At 38.9% G+C, this 22,500-nt stretch overlaps 1 protein-coding gene across 2 annotated transcripts in view; it reads left to right on the top strand.

Moving 5' to 3' along the window:
- LOC307122192 (A disintegrin and metalloproteinase with thrombospondin motifs 20) overlaps window positions 1-22,500 on the top strand; it is a 145,542-nt gene extending 123,042 nt beyond the window's left edge. For both annotated transcript variants that reach the window (XM_079810157.1, XM_079810158.1), the window contains 10 exons: window positions 783-950; window positions 1,210-1,383; window positions 3,486-3,656; window positions 5,439-5,594; window positions 12,798-12,924; window positions 13,005-13,194; window positions 15,084-15,217; window positions 15,852-15,943; window positions 17,747-17,851; window positions 19,475-22,500. In XM_079810157.1, coding sequence (XP_079666283.1) covers window positions 783-950; window positions 1,210-1,383; window positions 3,486-3,656; window positions 5,439-5,594; window positions 12,798-12,924; window positions 13,005-13,194; window positions 15,084-15,217; window positions 15,852-15,943; window positions 17,747-17,851; window positions 19,475-19,564 — 1,407 coding nt within the window. In that variant the 3' untranslated portion in view covers window positions 19,565-22,500. The remainder of the gene's footprint in view (window positions 1-782; window positions 951-1,209; window positions 1,384-3,485; window positions 3,657-5,438; window positions 5,595-12,797; window positions 12,925-13,004; window positions 13,195-15,083; window positions 15,218-15,851; window positions 15,944-17,746; window positions 17,852-19,474) is intronic.

Raw genomic sequence — 22,500 nt, 5'->3', positions numbered from 1 at the left:
TATTTATTTATTTATTTATTTATTTATTTATTTATTCATTCATTTATTATTTTATTTATTTTATTTTATATATTATATTAATTATATTATATTATATTATATTATATTATATTATATTATATTATATTATATTATATTAATTATATTATATTATATTATATTATATTATATTATATTATATTATATTATATTATATTATATTATATTAATTATATTATATTTATTGAATTAATTAATTTTGTATTATTTTATTTTAAAATAAAATAAAATAATAAAATAATTAAAAACAAAATAAAAATAAAAAAAATAAAAAGCAAAATAAAAAATAAAATAAATAAAATAAAATAAAATAAAATAAAATAAAATAAAATAAAATAAAATAAAATAAAATAAAATAAAATATTTTTTTATTTTATTTATTATTTATCTTATTTCTCGCTCCTCCTGAAGGGTCGTGGCTGAGTGTTGTTCTGTCTCCGGAGCGGATGTGTTCGTCTGTTTCTCTGGAGAATGTTCTGTGATTGGGTCCAGATGATGGCCGATGGTTTCCCGTGGCTTTGTGTCCGTTCTGCTCTGAATTTAAGCCCAGAACATGGTGGCTTGTGGTTCCCATCCCTTGGAAAAAACTAAAGCTCTGAAAGACATGAATTAGTGGAGTATGCTGTGGATGTGACGCTCTCTCTCTCTCTCTCTCTCTCTCTCTCTCTCTCTCTCTCTCTCTCTCTCTCTCTCTCTCTCTCTCTCTCTCTCTCTCTCTCGCTCTCTCCTCTCTCTCTCTCTAGTGTTCGGTGTCCTGTGGGAAGGGACTGAAAGAGCGGCAGATCGTGTGTGTGGACCAGAATCAGACCCGGGTGGAGGACGAGGCCTGTGCTCATCAGAACCCGCCCAGAACACGCAAGGCCTGCAGGGCGGGACCCTGCCCCGGCTGGAGAGCCAATCAGTGGAGAGCGGTGCGTGACCTCACTTCCTGTCAGTCAGTCATAAGTTACTGAATGTTTTACTTTGATGGGATTATTAGTAATGGAACACATAGGACTCGCATAAAAGCAAAGGATCCACCCAGTGTTCTGATTGGCTGTGGTGTGTTGGCCCAGTTTACCCCTGCGGTCTGGAAGCAATCTTCTCCTCAGACAGAGCGTGGAATCAGACAGGGGCGCGTATGACACCCTAACACAGCCATCCCATAATGCGCTCGTGTGTTGTGTGCAGTGTTCGGCGAGCTGTGGCGCGGGCGCGCAGTCGCGCGAGGTCTTCTGCAGGTTAAAGGGCAGAGGTCGCGTCAGGGACGACCTGTGTGACATGCGTGTGCGTCCTGTCCCGATCCGCTCCTGCTTCCTCTCCAGATGTCAGACGCACAGCTGGACGGCCCACGGCTGGCAGGACGTGAGTTAAACACGGAGGAGCTGTTTGTAGATCGGTCACGGGTTACACACACACACACACACACTCATCAGTTACACTGTGCTAGCGCTGCACACACACACAACCAGCCTCACCAGCTTATTTTATTTTATTATTTTATTTTGTTTTATTTGTATTATTTTTTCTTAATTTTTCTTATTTATTTTATTTTATTTTATTTTATTTTATTTTATTTTATTTTATTTTATTTATTTTATTTATTTTATTTTATTTTATTTTATTTTATTTTATTTTATTTTATTTTATTTTATTTTATTTTATTTATTTATTTATTTATTTATTTATTTTATTATGTTTTATTTTATTTATTATGATTTATGTTATTTATTACGATTTATTTTATTTTATTATATTATTTTATTTTTAATTGTATTATTTAATTGTATTATTATTAATTTTATTTTATTTTTTTATTATTTTATTTAAATATATTTTTTTATTTTATTATTTCGTTTTATTGATTTTATTTATTCTATTTTATTTTATTTTATTATTATTATTTATTTTATTATTATTATTATTATTATTATTATTATTATTATTATTATTATTATTATTATTATTATTATTATTATTATTTTATTTATTATGATTTTATTGATTTTATTTTATTTATTATGAGTTTTTTTATTCTATTATTTTATTTTTAATTGTATTATTTTATTTTATTATTTTTATTATTTTTATTTAAATGTATTGTTTTATTTTATTATTTTTTTTATTGATTTTATTTGTTCAATTTAATAATTTAATTTAATTTTTTTATTTAATTTAATTTAATTTTTATTGATTTTATTTTAGATTTTATAATAAATATTTATTATTAATAAATAAACAAATTGCACTTATAGATTTTTTAATTCCAGAAATGCCAATAATAAGTCATACATCACAATCAAAGAAAGCTGTAATGTATTTGTTTATTTAATTTTTATTAATAGTAAATGAACATAGTTCTAACATATAAGATACTTTTATACAAATAAATAATTTATATTTTATTTTATTGTGTTATTATTTATTATTATAAATATTTATTATTATTAAGTAAACAAAATGTACTTACATAAGATACTTTTATACAAAAATGAAAATTAAAAAAAATATGAATAACAAATTAACATAGTTTTAATATATAAGATACTTTTATACATTAAAAAAATAATTTTTGTTTTTTATTTGTTATTTATTTTCAAAGGGATCTAAACCAGCTATGACTGGTTTGGCTGTTTTTATTTTTGTTTTTGCAAAATAATCAGTTTTTATTGTATTATAAAAAAAAAAACAGGAAAAAAGTGCAATAACATGTTTTCCGGTAATCCACTTCAACCCAAAATCAGAGGGAAAATGAGCTTAAAGAAAGCAAAGCCTGTTTTGGCCTTCAGGAGTTTTGCTGGTTCAGGAGATGGTCTTTGTTTTGATGTGTCCCAGCTGTGTGTGTGTGTGTGTGTGTGTGTGTGTGTGTGTGTGTGTGTGTGTGTGTGTGTGTGTGTGTGTGTGTGTGTGTGTGTGTGTGTGTGTGTGTGTGTGTGTGTGTGTGTGTGTGTGTGTGTGTGTGTGTGTGTGTGTGTGTGTGTGTGTGTGTGTGTGTGTGTGTGTGTGTGTGTGTGTGTGTGTGTGTGTGTGTGTGATAAGATCATCTCCAGAACAACAGCTCAGACTTCAGAGAGCGCTTTCATCGCTCCTCCAGATATAAAACACTCTCCTGACCTTTGACCTCTGGCGTGCCTGTGCATGAGCTGTGATGGAGCGACAGCGCCCTCTGGAGGAGCTCAACCTCATCCTTCCTCACACCTGCAGGCTTATATAGGGAAGGGTTCTGGCTTCTGACTGAACCAATCACAGGAGCTGTGGGCGGGGCTATCTGTTTGACTGACAGCAGAAATACAGCCATGCAGAGGAAGATGACACATGTTTACAGTATGAGCATTAAAGTGATTTCCTGTCTTTGTGTAACGTGTGTGTGTGTGTGTGTGTGTGTGTGTGTGTGTGTGTGTGTGTGTGTGTGTGTGTGTGTGTGTGTGTGTGTGTGTGTGTGTGTGTGTGTGTGTGTGTTTGTCCAGTGTAACGCCACCTGTGGACGGGGTGTGAGGTCCAGGGCGGTGTTTTGTCTGGATGGAGGGATGGCCGTAGTTTCTGAGCTCATGTGTGACGCGTCTGCCAAACCACACACACATGAGCCGTGTCACAGCGCCACCTGTCAGCCCCTGTGGGTCACTGCAGCCTGGAGTCAGGTGTCAATCACACACACTCACACTCACACACTCACACTCACACACACACACACACACACACACACACACACACACACGGACACGGACACTAACAGACACACACACACACACACACACACACACACACACACACACACACACACACACACACACACACACACACACACACACACACACACACACACACACACACTGACTCACACACACACACACACACACACTAACAGACACACACACACACACACACACACATATACTCACTAAATAAACAAATATAAAATAAACTAAAAAATTGCTCTTTAAATTAATATAAACAATAAATAAAATATTAAAGAAATAATACTTACTTTATTAAAATAACAATAATAATGACATTTCTTCATATGTGCCTCCAGTGAATAAATAAACAAATAATTAAATTATTTCATTTACTGCTCAAACTCACACAAAGATGAACTAATAAATTAAAATTTATATAAAATGTTAATAAATTAATGTTTATTTATTAAAATTATGACATTTTCACACACACAAATAAATAAATAAATAAATAAATAAATAAATAAGTAGACAAATAAATAAATAAGCAACTAAATAAATAAATAAACAACTAAATAAATAAATAAACAACTAAATAAATAAATAAGCAACTAAATAAATAAATAAGCAACTAAATACATAAATAAACAACTAAATAAATAAATAAACAACTAAATAAATAAATAAGCAACTAAATAAATACATAAGCAACTAAATACATAAATAAACAACCAAATAAATAAACAACTAAATAAATAAACAACTAACTAAATAAACAACTAAATAAATAAACAACTAAATAAATACATAAGCAACTAAATAAATAAACAACTAAATAAATAAACACCTAAATAAATAAATAAGCAACTAAATAAATAAACAACTAAATAAATAAATAAGCAACTAAATAAATACATAAGCAACTAAATAAATACATAAGCAACTAAATGCATAAATAAACATCTAAATAAATAAATAAACAACTAAATAAATAAACACCTAAATAAATAAATAAATAAATAAACCGCAAAATAAATAAACAGCTAAATAAATAAGCAACTAAATAAATAATCAACTAAATAAATAAATAAATAAGCAACTAACTAAATAAATAAATAAATAAATAACAAAACAAATAAATTAATTAATTGGTTCACTTGCTGTTCAAAATCCATTTTTTTTTTTTTACAAAAGAAAATAAATAATGAAATTCCTTCATTTTATTCTCCAATACACATAAAAATAAATTACATAATAAATAAATATTGAAATAATGAAATCCCTTCACTTGCTGCTGCGTCACATGAATAAACAGTTTAAATAATAAATGAGTAAAATATAGTTATACAAATAATAATGAAATATAATGGTGTGATGATGATGATGATGATGATGTGTGTGATGATGATGATGATGATGATGATGATGATGATGATGTGTGTGATGATGATGATGATGATGATGATGATGATGATGTGTGTGATGATGATGATGATGTGTGTGATGATGATGAATATGTGATGATGATGATGATGATGATGATGTGTGTGATGATGATGATGATGATGATGATGTGTGTGATGATGATGATGATGATGTGTGTGATGATGATGATGATGTGTATGATGATGATGATGATGATGATGATGATGATGTGTGTGATGATGATGATGATGTGTGTGTGATGATGATGATGATGATGATGATGATGTGTGTGTGATGATGATGATGATGTGTGTCCAGTGTTCGGTGAGCTGCGGCTCTGGCGTCCAGCGGCGGCCGGTTCGCTGCTCTGCCGTGACCTCTGACCTGCGGCTGCAGTCGTGCAGTGACATCAGGCCCTGCCGTCTCCCAGCCTGCCCGACCCCTGGAGCCTGGAGCGCCGGCCCCTGGAGCGAGGTGAGGCACAATCATGATGAAGCTCTCAAATCAAACAATCAAGTCAGGAATCTTGGTGTGATTTTGGAGTCAGACCTGATTTTCAGTAGTAATAACTAAATCAGCTTACTATCATCTCAAAAATATATCAAGAATTAGATGCTTTGTTTCCAGGCAAGACTTATGGTGCGTTCACACCGGACGCGTTTCGCGCGAGTGATTTACATGTTAAGTCAATGCAGAGACGCAAAATGGCATTCTGCGGCGCGATTCGCGCGATTGAGGCGGCGAGATTCGCGCGATTCGCGCGCGTTTTGAACGCGTGATTCGCGCAAATCGCTCAAGTTGAAAAATCTGAACTTTGGCGGATATTTCGCGCCGCGTTAACCAATCAGGAGCTTGCTCTAGTAGTGACAACAATGAGGAGAAAATCTGTATATGAATATCTGGTTCAGACAATATGATTATCACTGTGATAACATTAAATGACATGAAACACAATCCAGTCTCTTTTTGTTAAATGCAAGTTTATGTTTGATCAATAATACAAAAGTATAAGTAATGTATAACAAGCTACACATGAAATAAAGCAAACAATGCAGTCAAACATTCAAAGTCAGTGCTAGTCGGCTAACGTTACAACTGCAACGTACAGTTATAGCCTAAAAATATAAAGTAATGAAACTTCACTTTGCCTTCAGCCTAAACGATTTGCCAGGGAACAAATTATAGATCCATGAGAGCAAAGATCGGCCGTTACAAGACAAATTATATCTGGAGACACACCACAGAGACATCAGAGCCAGCGGCAGACGGACTGGCCGAGGAAAGGTTGCCCTCGCCGGCTTTGACGAGCGCTGAGCGCCGCTGATCCACTGGAGCTCACAACTCCGACAACGGCAGATAAAATGTTCAAATAGGCACTGTTCATGTAAATAAACCACAGATTTGAGCTTTAAACAACTACATTATCGACTGAAAAAGTCTTAAAACTACGTTTTGTCACACATTAACAGTAGATTTTAACAAACAAAAAAGACATATAAACACAGCCCATGTCAGCCATTTCTCAACGAGACGAGCTGCTGGCGGAAGCCTCGCCCATGACGCGAATTCGCATCTGTTGTGCAGTGAATGTCACGCGCGATTCGCCGCGAGTAAACTCAAAATGTACACGCGTCCACCTTCGCGCGATTAGCGCGAATTATTTGCGCGAATCGCGTCTGGTGTGAACGCCACATTAGAGAAACTCGTTCATGCTTTTATCACCAGTAGGCTGGACTATTGTAATGGTCTTCTCACCGGCCTTCCCAAAAAGACCATTAGACAGAACCAGCAGAACCAGAACATTATGACCATATCACACCAGTCCTCAGGTCTGCACACTGGCTTCCTATTACATTTAGGATAGATTTTAAAGTGCTATTTCTTGTATATAAATCACTCAATGACCGAGGACCTCAATACATTGCAGATCTGCTGATTAAATACAAACCCAACAGATCACTCAGATCATCAGGATCAAGTCAATTAGAAATACCAAGGGTTCACTCAAAGCAAGGAGAGTCTGCTTTTAGCTCTTATGCCAGCCGTAGCTGGAACCAGCTTCCTGACCAGATCAGATGTGCTCCAACAGTAGCCACTTTCAAATCCAGACTCAAAACACATCTGTGCACATCTGTCCAGACTCAACACACATCTGTGCACATCTGTCCAGACTCAACACACATCTGTTCACATCTGTCCAGACTCAACACACTCAACACACTCAACATCTGTCCAGACTCTGTGCACATCTGTCCAGACTCAAAACACATCTGTGCACATCTGTCTAGACTCTGTGCACATCTGTCCAGACTCAAAACACATCTGTGCACATCTGTCCAGACTCAACACACATCTGTGCACATCTGTCCAGACTCTGTGCACATCTGTCCAGACTCAAAACACATCTGTGCACATCTGTCCAGACTCAAAACACATCTGTGCACATCTGTCCAGACTCAACACACATCTGTTCACATCTGTCCAGACTCAACACACTTCTGTGCACATCTGTCCAGACTCAAAACACATCTGTGCACATCTGTCCAGACTCAAAACACATCTGTGCACATCTGTCCAGACTCAAAACACATCTGTGCACATCTGTCCAGACTCAAAACACATCTGTGCACATCTGTCCAGACTCAAAACACATCTGTGCACATCTGTCTAGACTCTGTGCACATCTGTCCAGACTCAAAACACATCTGTGCACATCTGTCCAGACTCAACACATATCTGTGCACATCTGTCCAGACTCTGTGCACATCTGTCCAGACTCAAAACACATCTGTGCACATCTGTCCAGACTCAAAACACATCTGTGCACATCTGTCCAGACTCAAAACACATCTGTGCACATCTGTCCAGACTCAACACACATCTGTTCACATCTGTCCAGACTCAACACACATCTGTGCACATCTGTCCAGACTCCAGACTCATAACACATCTGTGCACATCTGTCCAGACTCAAAACACATCTGTGCACATCTGTCTAGACTCTGTGCACATCTGTCCAGACTCAAAACACATCTGTGCACATCTGTCCAGACTCAACACACATATGTGCACATCTGTCCAGACTCTGTGCACATCTGTCCAGACTCAAAACACATCTGTGCACATCTGTCCAGACTCAAAACACATCTGTGCACATCTGTCCAGACTCAACACACATCTGTTCACATCTGTCCAGACTCAACACACATCTGTGCACATCTGTCCAGACTCAAAACACATCTGTGCACATCTGTCCAGACTCAAAACACATCTGTGCACATCTGTCCAGACTCAAAACACATCTGTGCACATCTGTCCAGACTCAAAACACATCTGTGCACATCTGTCCAGACTCAAAACACATCTGTGCACATCTGTCTAGACTCTGTGCACATCTGTCCAGACTCAAAACACATCTGTGCACATCTGTCCAGACTCAACACATATCTGTGCACATCTGTCCAGACTCTGTGCACATCTGTCCAGACTCAAAACACATCTGTGCACATCTGTCCAGACTCAAAACACATCTGTGCACATCTGTCCAGACTCAAAACACATCTGTGCACATCTGTCCAGACTCAACACACATCTGTTCACATCTGTCCAGACTCAACACACATCTGTGCACATCTGTCCAGACTCCAGACTCATAACACATCTGTGCACATCTGTCCAGACTCAAAACACATCTGTGCACATCTGCCCAGACTCAAAACACATCTGTGCACATCTGTCTAGACTCTGTGCACATCTGTCCAGACTCAAAACACATCTGTGCACATCTGTCCAGACTCAACACACATCTGTGCACATCTGTCCAGACTCTGTGCACATCTGTCCAGACTCAAAACACATCTGTGCACATCTGTCCAGACTCAAAACACATCTGTGCACATCTGTCCAGACTCAAAACACATCTGTGCACATCTGTCCAGACTCAACACACATCTGTGCACATCTGTCCAGACTCAAAACACATCTGTGCACATCTGTCCAGACTCAAAACACATCTGTGCACATCTGTCCAGACTCAAAACACATCTGTGCACATCTGTCCAGACTCAAAACACATCTGTGCACATCTGTCCAGACTCAAAACCCATCTGTGCACATCTGTCCAGACTCAAAACACATCTGTGCACATCTGTCCAGACTCAAAACACATTTGCACATCTGTCCAGACTCAACACACATCTGTGCACATCTGTCCAGACTCAAAACACATCTTTGCACATCTGTCCAGACTCAAAACACATCTGTGCACATCTGTCCAGACTCAAAACACATCTGTGCACATCTGTCCAGACTCAAAACACATATTTGCACATCTCTCCAGACTCAACACACATCTGTGCACATCTGTCCAGACTCAAAACACATCTGTGCACATCTGTCCAGACTCAAAACACATCTGTGCACATCTGTCCAGACTCAAAACACATCTCTGCACATCTGTCCAGACTCAACACACATCTGTGCACATCTGTCCAGACTCAACACACATCTGTGCACATCTGTCCAGACTCAACACACATCTGTGCACATCTGTCCAGACTCAAAACACATCTCTGCACATCTGTCCAGACTCAACACACATCTGTGCACATCTGTCCAGACTCAACACACATCTGTGCACATCTGTCCAGACTCAAAACACATCTGTGCACATCTGTCCAGACTCAACACACATCTGTGCACATCTGTCCAGACTCAACACACATCTGTGCACATCTGTCCAGACTCAAAACACATCTGTGCACATCTGTCCAGACTCAACACACATCTGTGCACATCTGTCCAGACTCAACACACATCTGTGCACATCTGTCCAGACTCAACACACATCTGTGCACATCTGTCCAGACTCAAAACACATCTCTGCACATCTTTCCAGACTCAACACACATCTGTGCACATCTGTCCAGACTCAACACACATCTGTGCACATCTGTCCAGACTCAAAACACATCTCTGCACATCTTTCCAGACTCAACACACATCTGTGCACATCTGTCCAGACTCAACACACATCTGTGCACATCTGTCCAGACTCAAAACACATATGTGCACATCTGTCCAGACTCAACACACATCTGTGCACATCTGTCCAGACTCAAAACACATATGTGCACATCTGTCCAGACTCAAAACACATCTGTGCACATCTGTCCAGACTCAAAACACATCTGTGCACATCTGTCCAGACTCAACACACATCTTTGCACATCTGTCCAGACTCAACACACATCTGTGCACATCTGTCCAGACTCAAAACACTTCTGTGCACATCTGTCCAGACTCAACACACATCTGTGCACATCTGTCCAGACTCAACACACATCTGTGCACATCTGTCCAGACTCAACACACATCTGTGCACATCTGTCCAGACTCAACACACATCTTTGCACATCTGTCCAGACTCAACACACATCTTTGCACATCTGTCCAGACTCAACACACATCTGTGCACATCTGTCCAGACTCAACACACATCTGTGCACATCTGTCCAGACTCAAAACACATCTGTGCACATCTGTCCAGACTCAACACACATCTGTGCACATCTGTCCAGACTCAACACACATCTGTGCACATCTGTCCAGACTCAACACACATCTGTGCACATCTGTCCAGACTCAAAACACATCTCTGCACATCTGTCCAGACTCAACACACATCTGTGCACATCTGTCCAGACTCTGTGCACATCTGTCCAGACTCAAAACACATCTCTGCACATCTGTCCAGACTCAACACACATCTGTGCACATCTGTCCAGACTCAAAACACATCTGTGCACATCTGTCCAGACTCAAAACACATCTGTGCACATCTTTCCAGACTCAACACACATCTGTGCACATCTGTCCAGACTCAACACACATCTGTGCACATCTGTCCAGACTCAAAACACATATGTGCACATCTGTCCAGACTCAACACACATCTGTGCACATCTGTCCAGACTCAAAACACATATGTGCACATCTGTCCAGACTCAAAACACATCTGTGCACATCTGTCCAGACTCAAAACACATCTGTGCACATCTGTCCAGACTCAAAACACTTCTGTGCACATCTGTCCAGACTCAACACACATCTGTGCACATCTGTCCAGACTCAACACACATCTGTGCACATCTGTCCAGACTCAACACACATCTGTGCACATCTGTCCAGACTCAACACACATCTTTGCACATCTGTCCAGACTCAACACACATCTGTGCACATCTGTCCAGACTCAAAACACTTCTGTGCACATCTGTCCAGACTCAACACACATCTGTGCACATCTGTCCAGACTCAACACACATCTGTGCACATCTGTCCAGACTCAACACACATCTGTGCACATCTGTCCAGACTCAAAACACATCTGTGCACATCTGTCCAGACTCAACACACATCTGTGCACATCTGTCCAGACTCAACACACATCTGTGCACATCTGTCCAGACTCAAAACACATCTGTGCACATCTGTCCAGACTCAACACACATCTGTGCACATCTGTCCAGACTCAACACACATCTGTGCACATCTGTCCAGACTCAACACACATCTGTGCACATCTGTCCAGACTCAACACACATCTGTGCACATCTGTCCAGACTCAACACACATCTGTGCACATCTGTCCAGACTCAACACACATCTTTGCACATCTGTCCAGACTCAAAACACATCTGTGCACATCTGTCCAGACTCAACACACATCTGTGCACATCTGTCCAGACTCAACACACATCTGTGCACATCTGTCCAGACTCAAAACACATCTGTGCACATCTGTCCAGACTCAACACACATCTGTGCACATCTGTCCAGACTCAACACACATCTGTGCACATCTGTCCAGACTCAAAACACATCTGTGCACATCTGTCCAGACTCAACACACATCTGTGCACATCTGTCCAGACTCAAAACACATCTGTGCACATCTGTCCAGACTCAAAACACATCTGTGCACATCTGTCCAGACTCAAAACACATCTGTTCAGCTGTGCATTTACTGAATGAGCTGTGTGCTTGGCCAAACTGCTTGCACTTTAATTGTGTTTCAATTTAACCCTGTTTTATTTTTTAGTTTTAATTATACTCTTTATTTTTATCTTTCAATATTTTTATTTTGTTAATGCTGTCTGGGTGGAAGAGGTTGAGAGACGGGAGCGATTGATAAGTGGGGTGGATAAACCATAGGTGGATGACTGATTCTGTGGTGAATTTAACGCGATTGAAATTTTGAGAATTTTGAGATATCACGTGGGCGTTTTATATCAATAAAAAGATCTGCTCTGACGGGTAAAACATCTAGAGAACGCCCTCAAGTTAGGCCAAGAAGATTTATCTGTAAGGGTACTGTCTAAACGCACAGTTACCTGGCAAATTGTTTTAAAGTAAACCTGACTCTCCATGTTCTTCCTCCACAGATGGATTTTTTTTTTCATTCCTATTATAACTGTTTTAATTCACTTACAAATGTTTTTATTTCATTTCTGTGTAAAGCACTTTGAATTGCCACTGTGTATGAAATGTGCTATACAAATAAACTTGCCTTGCCTTGCATCACACACACACACACACACGCGCTCTTCTTCTCTTGTGCTAACGGACTGACGTGTGTGTGTGTGTGTGTGTGTGTGTGTGTGTGTGCTGGTTCAGTGCTCTCAGACGTGCGGCGCCGGGGTCATGCGGAGGTCGGTGGAGTGTGTGGCCGCTGGAGTCCCGTCTGAGACCTGCTCGCCGTCCAGCCGGCCGGAGTCTAGCGCCACCTGCAGACGGGCGGACTGTGAGTGTGAGGCACACACAGCAGCTTCACACACACACGCCGACCCTTTGAGCTCATGTGTGTGTGTGTGTGTGTTTCAGGTGAGCTCCACAGCAGCTGCCTCGAGCTCCAGATGAGGACGGGCGTCCGCACAGATGGAGAGCATCTCCTCAGGGTTCAGGCTAAGGTGCTGCGCGTTTACTGTGCAGAGATGCAGAGCTCCAGCCCCAGAGAATACGTGACGCTGCGCAGCGGACAGACTGACAACTACTCTGAGGTGTACGGATACAGGTACACATAAACAATATATGATAACTGACAATAAATGTTTTATTTATTATTATCATTATAATTATAATAAAAAAAAAACTAAAATAATGAATTATAAATATTATATATATACACACTCACCTAAAGGATTATTAGGAACACCTGTTCAATTTCTCATTAATGCAATTATCTAATCAACCAATCACATGGCAGTTGCTTCAATGCATTTAGGGGTGTGGTCCTGGTCAAGACAATCTCCTGAACTCCACACTGAATGTCGGAATGGGAAAGAAAGGGGATTTAAGACATTTTGAGCGTTGCATAGTTGTTGGTGCCAGACGGGCCGGTCTGAGTATTTCACAATCTGCTCAGTTACTGGGATTTTCACGCACAACCATTTCTAGGGTTTACAAAGAATGGTGTGAAAAGGGAAAAACATCCAGTATGCGGCAGTCCTGTGGAGAAAATGCCTTGTTGATGCTAGAGGTCAGAGGTCATGGGCCGACTGATTCCAGCTGATAGAAGAGCAACTTTGACTGAAATAACCACTCGTTACAACCGAGGTCTGCAGCAAAGCATTTGTGAAGCCACAACACGCACAACCTTGAGGCGGATGGGCTACAACAGCAGAAGACCCCACCGGGTACCACTCATCTCCACTACAAATAGGAAAAAATGGCGACAATTTGCACAAGCTCACCAAAATTGGACAGTTGAAGACTGGAAAAATGTTGCCTGGTCTGATGAGTCTGGATTTCTGTTGAGACATTCAGATGGTAGAGTCAGAATTTGGCGTAAACAGAATGAGAACATGGATCATCATGCCTTGTTACCACTGTGCAGGCTGGTGGTGGTGGTGTAATGGTGTGGGGGATGTTTTCTTGGCACACTTTAGGCCCCTTAGTGCCAATTGGGCATGGTTTAAATGCCACGGCCTACCTGAGCATTGTTTCTGCCCATGTCCATCCCTTTATGAGCACCATGTCCCCATCCTCTGATGGCTACTTCCAGCAGGATAATGCACCGTCACAAAGCTCCAATCATTTCAAACTGGTTTCTTGAACATGACAATGAGTTCACTGGACTAAAATGGCCGCCACAGTCCCCAGATCTCAACCCAATAGAGCATCTTTGGGATGTGGTGGAACTGGAGCTTCGTGCCCTGGATGTGCATCCCACAAATCTCCATCAACTGCAGATGCTCTCCTATCAATATGGCCAACATTTCTAAAGAATGCTTTCAGCACCTTGTTGAGTCAATGCCACGTAGAATTAAGGCAGTTCTGAAGGCGAAAGGGGGTCAAACACAGTATTAGTGTGTGTTCCTAATAATCCTTTAGGTGAGTGTATATATATATATATATATATATATATATATATATATATATATATATATATATATATATATATATATATATATATATATATATATATATATATATATATATATATATATATATATATATATAGTGTTATATACAGTATTCATGTTGTATATATATGTGTGTGTAGTGATTATTTTATTTGAATTAAAACTAATAATAAAAAAATTTAATAAGTATTATATTATTATTTTAATACATTTATTATATTTATACACACACAGTATATACTTTATATATTATTATTATTATTAATATTTGTATTAATTGTAAATTCTGATTATTTTATTTGAATTAAAACTAATAATCAAAATAATGAATAAGTCATTGTTTAATAATTAATTGTTTTAATACATATAAATAAACCCATTATTATTTATTATTAAATAAAACGTAATAATAATGATTTTAATAATTTATATTCATCACAGAATCTAGAAAAAAATCAACAAAAACGTTTTCAGCATTGATAATAATAAGAACCATTATTATTATTATGATGATGATGAACATGATATCTGTGTTTAGGCTGCAGAACCCGTTTGAGTGTCCGTTTAACGGCAGCCGGCGGCAGGACTGCTCATGCAGGAACGATTACACCGCGGCCGGTTACACCGTCTTCCAGCGCGTGCGGCTCGACCTGTCCATCATGCGCATCATCAGTGAGTAACACACACACCCTCACACACACACACACACACACACACACACACACACACACACACACACACACACACACACACACACACACACACACACACACACACACACACACACACAGTACGATCTGATCTACTATCATCATCTGATCATCTTCAGCATTATTCCCCTGTGTTAGTGTTAGTGATATAAATACACTCGTGTTAGTTCGCAGTGCATGAATACATGTGGAGATGAACATTACAGTTTTTCTCAATCCCTAAAACACTAAATCCTATTGTCTGAACCAAACGCTCAGTTGCCTGAACCCTCTGATTGAATCAATCAGTCTTTTGGCAAGCACTTTTCACCTGTTTAGACACAACTTGCCAACACATTTTGACAACATAGTTCATTTTTGAGCACAGATTGAACTGTTTTGAGGTGAAATTTTGGTTTTGCAAGAAGAGTCTGAGGTTTTGTGAATGTAGCTTGAAAATTGGGTTTTGTGTTCACAGTTTAGAGAAAAGGAGAGCAGCTTTCAAGAAATGTGTCTTAGCTATCGAGAAAAACTGTAACTGAGATTAATAACTGTTCACAAATGAACCCTTACTGTGAACGACATGTTGAGTTTGATCTGATGTGTTTGTGTTTCAGCGACGGATGTGAAGTTCAGTCAGACGCTGTTCGGTCGCTCCGTCCCGTTCGCGTCCGCGGGAGACTGTTACAGCGCCGCTAAATGTCCTCAGGTACCGCCATCATAGAAGCCGTTCTCTACGTGAATACACACCGGTCGGGCATAACAGGGTCATGGGCGGCCGAGGCTCATTGATGCCCGTTGGGGAGCGAAGGCAAACAGACGAGCTACTGGAGCTCAAACTGCTCCAGAAGTTAATGCTGGTTCTGATAGAAAGGTCAGAATACACAGAGCATCTCAGTTTGTGGAGTATGGGGTGGCACAGCCATGCCTCGACGGGTCAGCAAACGCAATATTAGGTCATAATGTTATGCCTGATCGGTGTATAGTAAAGTGTGATTTATTCCTGTGATCAAAGCTGAATTTATCATCATTACTCCAGTCTTCAGTGTCACATGACCCTTCACTAATCATCTAATATGAGGATCTGATGATCAACACACATTTATGATTATTATCAGTGTTGAGAACGTGTAGTGGAAAATGTGATGCACTTGAACTAGAAAGTTCAAAAGAACAGCATTTCATTCAAATATAATCTTTTGTAACATTATGAATGTCTTTACTGTCACTTTTCATCATTTTATGAATAAACCCTCCTAAGAATAAAGTTGGTTGGTTGGTCAGAGCTGGTTTTAGAGGGGTTTGACCAGCTTGACCATTCTTAAGCCAGCCTAAGCTGGTTCTAGCTGGTTTAAGCTGGTCTTCCAACTTTACCATCTAAAGCCTCGTTTCCACCGAAATTACCCGGAACAATTTGTTCCAGGAACTTTTTTTACAGGAACTTTTTCGAAACTCAAAAATTACGAACTCAAAATTCGTCCCGTGAAAACCGTTTTGAAATTGGACGTTGCGTTACCATGGAAATTGTACTTTAAATTCTTCTAGCTGGCTCCTCCCCCTAGTGGGCGGTGTCATGTTTCATATTACAACATTTATTTTAACTACTTTATAATCAAAATCTTTTCTAATCTTGACACATATCGTCGGAAAGGTTTGAGTCTCAAGGGTCCATATTTGGTGACCGTTTTGTGATGGAAGGGATATTTGGACAGAAATTTACAGGAAAATGCATAAAAAAAACAATCAATGGAATTTGAATGACACCGGTGGCTGTTTTTGGTACAGCGCCTAAACAAAATCTCATGGGGACTTTAATTTTTGTGATATCAACTTCAAATTTGCAACACAACTTGGTTAGACATATGGCTTTGATTTTATAGTAATTTTAGATTAAAACATTTTTGTAAAATATATATTTTATATAAAATAAAAAATATTTAGTACAGTATTCAGACTTCCATAACTTTTTCTGAATTGCTTTCACTTCAGCAATAATCTGCCGGGTGTCTTCTTTAAAACGAGACCAAACTTACGTCTATATCCTTTAAGTTTGGATAGTGCATTTTCATGTGTATTCTCAAAAAGCGGGGTGACAGTTAAATTAAAAATGGTGGTTGAGATAAAATGCTGCGTGAGCTCAACCAATCAGCATGTTCAGCGCACAAGTCCCACCCCCGAAAGTTCCTGAACTTTGAAAAAGTACCACCTCTGGAGCAGGGCTGTTCGGAGGGGGAAATATTTACCCAAACTTCATTTAGACCCTGCGGTGGAAACACATGAGTACCAGCCCAAAGTTCCTCATTCCTGGGGAAAGTTCCTGCGGTGGAAACCGGGCTTAAGACCAGCCTGGCCAGCTAAAAACAAGTGGCCAAAACCCTTCTAAAACCAGCCTGGGAGACCAGCTTAAGCTGGATTTAGCTGGTTTATTTATTTTTAAATTGAAGTGTTTTCACATTATGGTCTGTGAATGCAGATTTTTGTCTGAATTGTCTCTCCTTCTCTGATTGGTTAGGGTCAGTTTAGTATAAATCTCAGTGGAACGGGACTGACGGTCGCAGAATCCACTAAATGGGTTTCTCAAGGCAACTACGTCACGCTCAAAGTCCACCGCTCAGAGGTGAGGACGCCACCTGCCATTACCATCAGCACAGAACTAGTGTTAGAGTCTTCTTCTTCTTCTTCTTCTTCTTCTTCTTCTTCTTCTTCTTCTTCTTCTTCTTCTTCTTCTTCTTCTTCTTCTTCTTCTTCTTCTTCTTCTTCTTCTTCTTCTTCTTCTTCTTCTTCTTCTTCTTCTTCTTCTTCTTCTGCTCTTGAGTCTATGGCAGCCCATAGAACCGCTGCCGGGAAAACAAAGAAATTTGGCACACATATAAAGGACAGTCTGAACATTCACCACAGCAAATTCGGAGTCTCTAACTCAATCCCTCTAGCGCCACCTACTGTCTGAATTTGCACTCATGTTTATGCTAATTACTTTTGAGCCATAAGGGCTAGAAATAAAATTGTTTTACCACTGATTCCTTGGCTCAATTTAGGATATTCCACAAAAAAATGACTTTTTCAAACTAGGCAGTTTATCCGATTTTCACCAAAATTGGCTCACATCAGACCATGCTTGCAAAAAAAATATGAAATGGTTTTTGATAAACCGATCCATTCTCAAATAATGCATAAACAAATTCAGCGAAGAGCCTTTTTTGGCTCAGATCATCTTCAGACCGTGCCGGCAAAAAGTTACTAAACGTTTTTTGATAAACCAAACCGTTCTTGAATAATCTGCAAATTAATTCAATGAAGAGCACATCAAAATGGACATAAGGCTGTATCTCCTCAACGCTTTATCGAATTGGGACGAATATTGGTACATGTCATCACAATCATGACCTGAGGCAACATGCAGAGTCTCAGCACAGCGCCATCTATTGGTCAGGAGATATGGTTATTTTCGCTTATAACTTCTGAACGGTTTGCCCATAAATCATAAAACTGGCCTCTTTTGATTCAGTGCAACATACCGAGTCGAATGATACATCATTTAAATTTTCACCAAATTCAGCTCAGATCATTTTCGGACCATGCCGGCATAAAGGTATTAAACGCTTTTTTGATAAACCAAACCGTTCTCATATAACCCGCAAATTAATTAAATGAAGAGCACATCAAAATAGACACAAGCCTGTATCTCCACAACGCTTTAGCATATGGAGACTAATATTGGTACATGTCATCACAAACATGACCTGAGTCTACATGCAGTGTTTCAGCACAGCGCCACCTACTGGTCAGGAGAAAATGGCTATCTTTGCTTATAACATCTGAACGGTTTTGTAAAAAATCATAAAACTGGTCTCTTTTGATTTAGTGCAACATACCGAGTCGAATAATACCCGAATTTTCCAATTTGCCGTCAGCCATTTTGAATTGTGTCATAAAATACTGTATGTTGCTTTCACCAAATTCGGCTCAGATCATCTTCAGACCATGCCGGCAAAAAAATTTTAAAAACTTTTTGATTGACCAAAAGCTGATTCGCAACATCAGTTTGATCACGGGGCCACCTATTGGTCAAAAATTAAAAGCAATTTAATCATATTATGATTATTAACTCATAACACATCATGTGTTTTTTGTGCTTGGCCCCTTAATTGCTGCTTGCAGCTATATTTATTATTATTATTATTATTGTATGCAGTGATTTAATAATGTTTATTTTATTGTTTCTTTCCCTCATCTTGTGAAGGACGGCACCAGAATCTACGGCCGCTGTGGCGGTTTCTGTGGGAAGTGTCTTCCTCACCCTCATACGGGCCTTTCTGTCAAAATCCAGTAAGAGAAGCGCCACTGCGACGTTTTCCTTCGTGTTCAACTGAACAGAACGCTTCAGAAAATCTCACTTTGCGTCTCTCTTTAACGTCTGGCAGCTACGGTAAGCCATCAGAAACCTTCTCGACGTCCCGCTTCGAGATAAGCGAGTCCCTCCAGGAATCAGGATGCAGAATGGATTTGTTTTTAATGGTTATGTAGGTTGTGGCATGAATGATCCGGTCAGTCGAGATCCCGTTGAACCAAATGAGATTGAGAACAACAGTGTCAGAGGGTGTGTCTTTATCTTTAGTTGTAGCAAACGGTCAAATCCTTCGTTTGGGCAGCGTTTTGACCTAAAGGGATTTATTTAACAATTTCAAAATGTTTCATAATTCAGCATATCTGCTGTTTGTCCATGAGTTTTAGATGCGAGTTGTTTAAGCCCTGACGACAGCAAACAGCTTGATATGAAAATATAAATAATTGAATGTTTTGTATATTTGAACGTTTAACATTCACGACAATCTAGAAAAGGACAGAACACACTGAAAACTAGCGCTACTGAAATCTCTTCATCGTGACGATTGTCTTTAATGTAAAATGCCTGAAAATGTAACAGATTGTCCTGGCTAATATATGATAGTTTTTAATAATATTTAATAGCATGCTGACATAATTTACGGTGCTAAAGCAGTTTGATCAAGCATGTGCTTTTGCTTTTTATACGGTTACTAATCTGACACAACAATGTGAAGCAATAATTAAAGCATTAGTTCACTTCAAAATGAACATTTCCTGGTATTTTACTCGCCCCCATCTCATCCAAGATGCTCATGTCTTTCTTTCTTCAGTGGAAAAGAAATGAAGTTTTTTGAGGAAAACATTCCAGGATTTTTCTCCACATAATGGACTTCAATGGGAACCAACGGCTGAAGGTTGACCGATCCCAGACGAGGAATAGAGTCTGATCTAGACAAACCATCAGCCACATTTACAACACAAATACACATTTACATACTTTTAACCTTAAATGCAAGATTTTGATGTCGTTCTTCTTGACGGCGTATGATGTCATCATGTCCGAAAAGTCACATGACGTAGGTGGAAGTGCCGAAAAACTCCATCTCGTTCTCCTCCAACTTTAAAATTGTCCAACATTGTTGTTTTACCTTTATTTTTGTAAAGGGCGTTTGATTTAGTCTTTGCACGTTCGTTTTAACCATAGACTGTAAATAAATATGGACATACTGTTCTTGACGTCACCCATAAGATTCTGAAGAGCAGTTTTGAAGCGTAAAGTCGGCCATCTTGTCAGCGCGTCACTCCCAGATAACTGAAAATGGGGGACGTGGGCGGAGCTGAGGTCACAAGATGACTAACAGACAGCAGACAAACGGCAATCCACCTGTCACTCAAAGTGGCCACGCCCTTAATTATGCAGAACTTTAGGCTTTATATAATGTAAACGAATGAGTTATAAAATAATTCACCCCCTCACAGTCGTCATGAAGGGCAAAATTAGCCATATAGGCCAAAACCACAATTTGTCCCAGGTTGGTTTTAACACTGGGTCAGTACTTCCACCTACGTCATGTGACCTTTCAGATGTGATGACGTCATACGCCGTGAAGAACAACAACTCCAAAGTCGAGTATAAAATGGCCGATTGTTTGTCTAGATCAGACTCTATTCCTCGTCTGTGATTGATCAGAGCCTCTGAAGGCCTTCCTCTGAAACTGCAGTGATTTGGACCTTCAACCGTTGATTCCCATTGAAGTCCATTTTGTGGAGAAAATTCCTGGAATGTTTTCCTCTTTTCCACTGAAGAAAGAAAGACATGAACATGGAAATGTTAATTTTGAAGTGAACTAATCCTCTAGCCTTTTTCTGGGTTACGATATAAAAAAGTAGTTTCAACTTAAAATCTAAAGTTTAGTCAACTCAAATATCCAAGTTGTCACTTAGTACAACTTCATATTTCAAGTTGACTGAACTTAAAATTAAGGCAGCATGAACACATACTTTTTTTTTGATGTAGTTGACGTTGGGAGACCAGAATTCATGGAAATGTCACAAAATCCAATTATTTGACTAGAAAACGGACTAGATTGAGTGCTTTGTTCAGACGTGCGTCACTCCAGTTTTATTAGAAGGGAAGATTAAAGTAGATTGAATTAAAATGGCATAACCCTACCTCTCATAATCATGCGTTTATTTATGTTTGACAATATTTATTCTGTAATTAAATGTACATACGTCATGTTCTCGTGACAGGAAATCGTGTTATAAAATATTGATCATTTTCTTTTGTCACTAACCAGAGGTTTACAGTGTAATGGTGCTGTTTTTACTACTGAAACGACGTTTGAGAGAGATTTTAACCTTCTTTACTGTATATGTAAATACCTGAGAAGTATTTTAAATGCTCAGTAGCAGTAGAATAAATCATCTGAACTATGAGACTTTCCGCTTTCAACCAAAGTCTGCTTGATTACACGTAATGTATGATAATATAACTTGAAGGATATTGAGTTTGAGCCTGTTTTAGGTTAACCTACGGTATAACGGATCATCTCCGAGCAGCTAACCAACCTTTGACTATCATGGCGTTGATAGACGACTGAACTATATAAGGTCTGTATCAGAAATTAAAGGACTATATGATGCACTGTGTGCCAAGAGTCGTGTAGACATTATTTACACCTGTATATTAACAGTTCCGCATTGTGAAATGTGTATGTTTAATATTCATATACTTGAAAAAGTGTGAACATTTTGCATCGTGGTGGAATGAAAAAACGAGGCTTGTCGCCCAAAGATATTTTCCGGAGTTCAATACAGTGTTTTTATAATGAAATCATCATCTTTGGTGCTACAATAATTGTGTAATTGAGATTGTATTGATGTAATGGATTTACAGCACTGTATACTAATGCTGATCGTCATAATAAAAGGAAATAT

This window comes from Gobio gobio (genome assembly GCF_949357685.1).
Source record: "Gobio gobio genome assembly, chromosome: 25".
In the NCBI taxonomy this organism is placed as follows: Eukaryota; Metazoa; Chordata; class Actinopteri; order Cypriniformes; family Gobionidae; genus Gobio; species Gobio gobio.
This window is presented reverse-complemented; position numbering and strand designations above follow the sequence as displayed.